The sequence below is a fragment of the Pecten maximus genome, chromosome 13, assembly GCF_902652985.1.
Source record: "Pecten maximus chromosome 13, xPecMax1.1, whole genome shotgun sequence".
Lineage (NCBI taxonomy): Eukaryota > Metazoa > Mollusca > Bivalvia > Pectinida > Pectinidae > Pecten > Pecten maximus.
This window is the reverse complement of record NC_047027.1, coordinates 20,590,649-20,599,231: the sequence shown is the minus strand read 5'-3', so window position 1 is coordinate 20,599,231 and position 8,583 is coordinate 20,590,649. Positions and strand designations below refer to the sequence as shown.

The window sequence follows — 8,583 nt, the reverse complement described above, 5'->3', positions numbered from 1 at the left end:
CCAACTAATTTGTTGTCGGTGTGTTTAGGGTCGGGGTGTAATTTTTTCCATAGTTCTTTGCTATGAGAAGATAACATGTCGTCGGGAATGGCTTTAGTTTCAGGGGCAAGGGGATAGTCTGAATGGAGGTCATGTAGTTCTGATGGGTATTCTAAATCTACTTCTAATACGGATCCCGTGTCTCCGTTAGTTGGTATGTTTTGAACGTCGAAATGGTCTACATTGTCCACCCACTGAAAACCTCCCGCAGGTAAGGGTTCAGTCATAGCTTTACCGTACAGATTGTTACAATCCGTATAAAGAATGTATTTATTTGGTTTGGAGCTATCATAAGTTTCTGATAGGTAAGCATTGTTAGCTTTGGAGTATTTGTTTGAGATCATAGACACACCACCTCGTACCCCACTCTCGAAAAACAGGTACATGTCGGGATCTGTCAACAATTCTAAACTAACCCCAGTCATTTTGAGTGCAGCACTCCATGCTAAACCGGGACTCGTATAAAAATGAGCCGGATCCAAACTGTAATACTTCATACACATACTTCTAAAATTTTCAAACACATCAGCTAACAATAACACGTCTGTTTTTAAATAGAGATCGTGATATTCTCCAAAATTCATGATAGCAAGTGTATTCCAAACGCTTTGCGCATGCTCATAATCTACATCTTTAATGTGTGATTTGCTCAATTGACTGTAAAATGCTGCCTTTGGTGGTAAACAGGTTTCGTCAAATCTGTCTGTATTGTTTACATATTCGTAAGGGTATACACCCTTTCTCAACAAAAGCTGTGCATGCTCTACAGAAAATTCGTCACCTAAATGTTTAAATGACTCTAATCCCTCTTGAGCCAGATTGTTGACTAGTGATTCTAGACTCTGAGACATAAACTGAAATGAATCTATGAAACGTAAATTTCCCAAACTGAACGAAATGTATTTCTCCATGTTATTTGGAATACACTTGATATCATGATCTTTGAATAAACCCATACTCTCACAGAGGATGTGTCCATCAAACCCTTTTAAGTTGTGAAATATGACGGGAATAAAAGAAGGATATTGAAAATTGAGGTTACAATCTTGACAACTGGCTCCTCTGAATTTACCCGTCAAATGACAATGATCTCTTACTCTGACGGTTTTATCTGTAAAATATTGACTACATATGTGACATTTTGTGCTATTTTGAAACTCTCGCTCATTCTCTGGAGTCATGACTAAAGGTTCTACATGCGCTAAAATGTCATATATTTCCTTTTCTTCTTCCATTATATGTTCCAGAAAAGTTTTGCTTACATTTGGACCTCGATATATGACTGGAGATTTGGTATACTTTTCGTCAATGCTGACGACTTGATAACCAAATCCACAGGGTTCGAATTTTGTATTTTTAGTCGTACTCGATCGATTTGGATTGGGTAGGCATGTGTCCATTCTCTGAGCGAAAGTTTCAAAATCGGCATAAATGACAAATGGTACTTTTAACTGTTTGTCAAAATCGGCAAACTCTAGTATGTTTTCTCCATCTTTCGGAAGTTCTACGTGTTGTGGATCGTATTTTGAACAATATTCAATGTGATTTTCTAACAGGTCATTTCTTATAAACCCTTGTAAACAGTAATGACAAAAATAAGTCTTATGTTGTGTTTTTTTTGTTCTAGATAAAAATCTATCAAGGTTGCTAATGAGGCAATAATGACTCTGTGCATAATGTTTTAAATACAATAAATTGACATGATGACATACCTGCCGCAGCTTTGTAACATACATAGGAAAAATATCCTTATCCTCATACCCAAACACATTCACAGAAATATTATTTTGTCTTTCAAACTTTTCCACTTGTGATATGGTCATGGGGTACTGAATTCCAGTCATGTCTAGTTCCTGTTCGTAAGGTAGGTAGTTGGTTACCAGTTCCGGAACTTTATGGTTGGGATGGAGAGAAGCTAAAATGGACCATAGGAAACATTTTTCGTCCCTGTTAACAACGTTGATAATGCCAGAATGTCGAAACGTGTCAGGTGTTGGTAAATATGAAGACCCACCCAAAGGTGAGTATGTAACGGTACTTATCTCAAACTTCACTATTTTTTTAAGTCTCCAATTAGATCCCTCTCTCAGATATTCTTGAAATGATATAAATATTTTCTGAAATGCTTCATTTAAATTATGCAATGAAAATGTTTCATTTGGTAGATACACGTAGCTTTTACTTCGGAAATGAGGGTAGGACTGTTGCTTGTTTCCATCTTTATCCTCCTTTTCAAGTTCCACCTGTGCACAGAGATACCATTTAATACCCTGTAAAGAATGACATTGGTGTGTAATATGCTCCACTACTTCCTCCTTGATGTTGCTGAAGAATGTTAGTAAATCAGCATTGTCAACATCGTTAGGGTTAATAGATCTCACATTGGCGGATCCATTTAAGCTGCTATCGTCAGAAAACTGATGATTATTTGTAGGTGGCGGTGTAACGGGTTCGATTATGGGAGAATATCTTTCACGTGTGGAAGATTGGGGTAGGTTTGGTATGGGAGACTGTATCCGAGACGGTCCTGGTAATGGAGACTGGGCGTGAGATGGTCCTGGTAATGGAGACTGGGCGTGAGATGGTCCTGGTAATGGAGACTGGGCGTGAGATGGTCCTGGTAATGGAGACTGGGCGTGAGATGGTCCTGGTAATGGAGACTGGGCGTGAGATGGTCCTGGTAATGGAGACTGGGCGTGAGATGGTCCTGGTAATGGAGACTGGGCGTGAGATGGTCCTGGTAATGGAGACCGTACGTGAGGTGGTCCTGGTAATGGAGACCGTACGTGAGGTGGTTTAGGTAATGGAGACCGTACATGAAGTGGTTTAGGTAATGGAGACTGTACATGAAGTGGTTTAGTTGAAACGTTTCCTCCATCTTGATGCTTCCTTGCCATATGTCTTTTTAAATTGTCCATCCTCGTAAATGAAGTATTACAGTGTACACATGAAAACGGTTTCTCGTGACCTGCCAGATGTCTCCTAAAGTTTTGTAATCGTTTTATTTTTTTACCACACACATGGCATTGGTAAATTTCCGAGTCAATCAGTCGCAGTTGTTTGGAGGGTGGTTGATTTTCCTTGTCCTGTTCTAGCTTCCTTTTAAGTTCTCGTAACTGTTCTGCTACAACATCGTTGGGATAATCATGCAATAGTTGTTCTATAGAAGGTAGTTCGTCCATGGTGGTCAACTCAACTATGAGCTTGTTTTGCGTTATCAATGTATTTAATGTTCAGATCGAGCAGTACGATGAAATACTGACAGTTTTATATAAAGCGATGATACGTTTGACAGATCCTGTATCTATATGTACATTGTGTCTATTTATAGTCGTGATGTAAAAGATGAAGGAAAATTAAACCCTAAAGGATAACCATTTACGCTTCATTGATTTATTTAAATTAACCATGAAACGTTCCGGTGTATCTTCTAATGCTAACTTTCCTCCTTTCTGTTCGATTTTTGCCTCGTTAGGATGGTTTACAGCATTTTTACTGTGTTTGATATGTTCATTAGGTTTTTTAACTTCCGTGTTATCGTTAATATCATCCAATTCATCAGGCGATTGTTCAGTTGTTCTATTTTTCTCCTGGTTTTTATCCGATTTATCTGCTTCATCCATCAATCTGTCGTATTTAGCTTTCGTTATCAGGACGAGTTCTCTTGCCATTGTTGATAGTTGGAGATGAATATCGGTAACACTTCAATAATAGCCAGCAATCTTCTTTTCCTCTGTTTAGGTGTGATATCCTCGACTAGCACCTTGCGAATGGCAAGTTTCTGTTTAGATACAGTCTTTTTGTCCTCGTCTGACATAGGGACGTTATCCAACACCGTATTGTATATGATTTCTGTCAACAATTGCAATTGTTCTCTAGTCAACGTGTTTATGATAGCTGCTTGTTGATGTTGTGATGCAGAAAGCATGAAATCGAGAAAATATTTTATTTTTTAGGTTCGTAGATGATTGGATCCTGTCCAGGCAATATCTGCGTACGAAGTGGTGAAAGTTCGGTCGGGCCGTCAATGATATTTAACTGTGGAGCGTGTGGACTAACGTCGACAAACAGGTATCCATATCTTTTAGACACGGCAGAAAGGTAACTCTGTCTGAAATAGTCTAGTCGTCTGGGAAACATCTGCCTTCCCAACGTCTCAATTTGTGCCTGGTCTCTATAATTTCTAAACAGGATGAAGTAATGAGTGTTTAAACTTAAAGTACGCATTACTCTACCCTTTTGAAACACATTTTGTACCAAAAATATAACTGTCACATTTCTATGATGTGATCCTATACAAAACATTTTCATGAGTTGTACAGAATTAGACCCTTCAATCAAACAGTCGTCTAACACTATTATCTTATGCTTGTCTGTAGTAGAAGTCCATTCCTCAAACTGTGTTTCCTCTAGTATTCCCTTAACGAAAGTGATTTCTTTGATATTACGCTTGAGTTCGTCGAACATGGGTTGCCAGGTATCATAACAAATCATGATCTTAGCCGTAGGTTGACTAAACAAACCATCGGCATGTTCTAACATTTGTTTCATCAGAAACGTTTTACCACTTCCAGAGCTTCCTGCTAGCTGTATCGTGGCAGGACAGACGATGGGGACCAGACTTGACTGTGTCATGATTCAAAATGACAACATGTGAGTGATGTATGTACATTTTATTGATGTTCTGAACAGCACGATTGATACCCATCACCAGTTTTGAAACAAAACGGAAAAGAATTGTAAATGTAATCATATACAAATTCATCGTTATTTTTATAATCACTGCTAAATACATTGACAATAGAGTTGAGAGATACATTTTTACAGCGTCCTTGCATATAGAATAAACAAAATTCCCCACACACGTTTGATCTTGTACTCTGTAGCCGTGTTACGTTGAAAGATGTACATTTTGGAAGTGAAAAGTACTCTGGAGAATGTCCATAACTGTCAAAAAATTCAATTTTTGTGGGTGACTCCATGTAATAAGCCACCCAATGTCGTCCAGGTTGATGACTTTCGTCTGTATTTACAATAAACCCGGTAGGAAATCGCTCTATATGTGTCGGTATGTGATCTCGCGCATAAACACTTATGTTCTGTTTCTTCATGACGGGATCACAATTGATGACGCAACGAAGTTGACTGGTATTCATGGTTTTAAAATATCTCTTGCAGCGTTGATTTCACAATAGCCAGGATACTCGGCATAGACGATACAGCTGATGGTTTTTGGTAGTGTACTTCCGAATGTGACCTCCAATCTGACGTTTCCCTGTTTCAGCAAGGTAAGATATTGACTTCCTTGAAATATCGGCTCCAAGTTGAATGAGTAGAGGGAATAACCATTTGAGATGCTCTCCCTATTTATTTCCAATCCACAATCGTATAACCATCTTCCAGTCGTTTTAAACATGTTCCTGAGAACTGGAATGGTGGTCTGGCCGGTGGTGGCATTGTAATCGATTTTTATGGTGTTACCTCCTACGGGTATTCCGTCCACATAGAGACCAATGGATGTTAAGTTGAATGGTTGGAAGAACCATGGGTTTTGATCGTAGGCTCCCGTGATAGCAGTTGCATCGACAAATCCAATTGTTACGAAATTTGGTCTCATTCCCTGAAATATGTTGTCGTACGTAAAACTGGTACCTCCAGCTGGGAGGGTGATGTGTTTTAGTACAGTCTCCGTAAATGGATATTTTGCTGTAGTAGTAGTTAGGGCTTGACTTTGAGCATAGATGACGGCAGGGTTAACCTTGACTTTAGCGATGCGTAGTCTAATATCTTCAAATTCAATCTTGTAGTCTGGAGTCTGTGTTCCGGACAATAGACAAAATTCAGGCTTTGATCTGTACATCTTCACGTTTACGTTGACTTGATTAAGTAGGTATCTATCCATCCTGAATAGATCGTGAAATATGGGACCTTCTAAATCGACACTTTTACCACCCTCGAATAGTTCAGCTCTTTCCAGCAAAGCTAAGTTATTACCAGTCCTCACGTCTGTATCGTTCATCTCCCCATCGGTATCTTTGTTCCATAACTGAGTCGTCAGCTGGGATGTTTTAGCATCAGTTCCATATTTCAATAATGTCTGAATGTATGCCTTATAGGCATAATTACTTGTGGTAGAGACTACCGTTCTCCCTTGAAGTGTAACGTCTACTTGTGAAAATAGGGCAGGTAACAAAAAATTGACGGGTCCTATATCTTCGGTTGTGCTTATAGCAGATCCATCTGCCTTTGTTATCTTTATTTTAGAGTAAACTAGTGAATTTTTCATATCGATGTATTCCATACCATTTTGACCGGAAACGACAAATTCTATTGGTGAATCCCCAGTCATCTGTGATATCGGTAGTACATCTTGAAAGTATACGTTTTCGACCGCTGTCTGTGTGGGTGGTAATTCAAAAAGTTCCAACTGTGAAGGTTGGGCTTCTCTGAAAAAGTCCTTGTTTATTGTAGCCATGATGATAGTAAGTGATTAGATTTCTTACGCTTCTGTGTTGGTTTCTTTGTGTGTTTACGTTTCTTTGTAGACTTACGCTTCTGTGTAGACTTGCGTTTCTGTGTAGTTTTCTGTTTTGTCTTCTTTCCTGTCGGTTTTCTTCTGATGATGTGTACCCTTCGACGTTTCCTGTTAGAATGATTAGTTTTTAATTTTCTCTTCCTTTTTAATTCCGACTTGGCTTGATCCACAATCTGTTGCGAAGGTGATACCATGTTGATGTCGAGGTTTCGGGTTGGTAAGGCTTTCTCTCCGTCACTGCTGTACTTGTCGATGGGAACGATGAATTCAGTCGTATCACCTGATATGCTTCCTCCCCTTTGTTTTACATCTTTCATATCTGTATAAGGATTGACCTTTCCATCCGTAACTTTCCGATAATACTGTAACCACTTACCCACATTGGGTACGTATAGATTAGAAACATTCATCTGTAAAATGGATAGGCTTTAAAATGAAGTGTAATCGTTGCTGACTTTTTTAAGAATGAAGCAAAGTTATCGTCACTGTCTTTTATAGATATCTCTATATCTCTGATTTCTGATCTCTTTACAGGAACGTATTGGGGAGTGTCAAGTGTTTGACTCCAGCTTGCAACCTTTTGAGCTTTCACCATTCGAAGTAGATTCTGCTTCTCACCGTCGACAATGGATTCTCCAACTAGATCACAGTGTACGTATAAATTTTCTCTCGTTTTCGTATTACTTGTTGCTACACATATGTCAACGAGTGCTACATTCCATGTACCATTCAGAGTAATGGGAGATTTTAGTTGGCAGCGAAAATGGTAGGGTTTATTGTCGGGAAAATAGTCGAGATTCTTGTCGCTGTTAATGATGACGTAGTGTGTCATGTTTGTTTGTTGTGACGTCTTTGATGTCCTTCTCTGAAATCCATTGGTTATATTTAGAGGGCCAACCCTCGAATTGGACGAGCCACTCGATCTGACCTCCTCTCTTACGTTTGCGTATTTTTTTATCTATAAACCATAACGTTTGCTCGTCTTTGTCGACGCGTTGTAATTCTGACTGATAAAAATTACCCTTGATGGGGTCTCCTAAAAAGTCTATCAATTGATACAGAGGTATTCCCTGCATAAGAAATCTTTTGTTTATCTTAAATATTTCGGATGACCATTGTTGTTGATAGGCACGCTTAAACAACTGTTTTGTGTGTGATATACGAACTAAACTTCCTATCTTGAATCTGTAGGGATTGTTTTTTTCGGGTGTTTTTTTCCGTTTATTCCTTTTTAGTCTCAGTTTCTGTTTTTTCCTCAAGTACATGTAAGCAAATAAATCTGCTTGATTGTCGTCGTTAACATCTTTTGGAGCTATACCATTGAGGGAGCGGTGGGGTGTGGCATTATACGAATCGACAAATTTTTGTAAATCGTCGATATACCTATAGGTTCTATATTTAGTAAAGTAGCGAAATATCATGGTCTTAAATGTTCGATTAACGCGTTCTACCATTGAGGCGTGAAAATGACTCTGTGCAGTAAAAAAAATAATGAATGTTGTGATCATGACACCATTTTTTAAACCATCTATTATTATATTCTTTACCTAAGTCTGAATGAATTTTCTTCGGAATTCTACCCCTTTCAGCTATTTTCTTGAAGGCTTCTAATACTTCTTTTGCCGTTTTTGTTTTAATAGGTTCCACCCAGAGAAAGCGACTGAACACATCGATAACCATCAACAAGTATTTCACACCGGAGTTATGCTTGGCAAGTGATGTCATGTCCAATAAATCGGTGTCATACTGCTCGAATGGCTCCCCAACTTCTACACGTGCGCGCTTAAATGAACGCTTCACAGGTTTTTGTAGACTGTAATCGTCGAGACTTTGAATGTATCGTCTGATCTTGTGCAAACCTGGAGAGTTAAATCCTTGTGATTTGAGTATTTGATGTACTTTTGTCGGACTGAGGAACGTTCCACCGTTATTAAAGTTATAATAAATGTCATCTACTCTCTGTTTTTCTTGTGGTGTCAACATTTCCTACAATAGACATTCATTGTAAA

The 8,583-nt window shown here is 38.7% G+C and overlaps 2 protein-coding genes across 2 annotated transcripts; both read right to left on the bottom strand.

Annotated features, from left to right (window-relative positions):
• Positions 1-1,132: 1,132 nt before the first annotated feature.
• On the bottom strand, positions 1,133-3,221 carry LOC117340534 (SH3 domain-containing protein C23A1.17-like). Its single transcript, XM_033902293.1, has 3 exons — positions 2,222-3,221; positions 1,752-1,954; positions 1,133-1,150 (listed from the first exon to the last, which is right to left on the bottom strand). The coding sequence occupies exons 1-3, from the start codon at positions 3,219-3,221 to the stop codon at positions 1,133-1,135; spliced, it is 1,221 nt and encodes a 406-aa protein (XP_033758184.1).
• Positions 3,222-5,191: 1,970 nt separating this feature from the next.
• On the bottom strand, positions 5,192-6,388 carry LOC117340533 (uncharacterized protein F54H12.2-like). Its single transcript, XM_033902291.1, has one exon. The coding sequence runs from the start codon at positions 6,386-6,388 to the stop codon at positions 5,192-5,194; it is 1,197 nt and encodes a 398-aa protein (XP_033758182.1).
• Between the last annotated feature and the right edge of the window lie 2,195 nt (positions 6,389-8,583).

Bases quoted from the DNA above. Each gene is read 5' to 3' on its own strand.
- LOC117340534 (XM_033902293.1), bottom strand. From the start codon at position 3,221: ATGGACGAACTACCTTCTATAGAACAACTATTGCATGATTATCCCAAC. The intron at 1,955-2,221 runs GTAAAAGCTACG...GGTCCATTTTAG, and splicing joins GTCCTACCCTCATTTCCGAA to CTTCTCTCCATCCCAACCAT.
- LOC117340533 (XM_033902291.1), bottom strand. From the start codon at position 6,388: ATGACTGGGGATTCACCAATAGAATTTGTCGTTTCCGGTCAAAATGGT.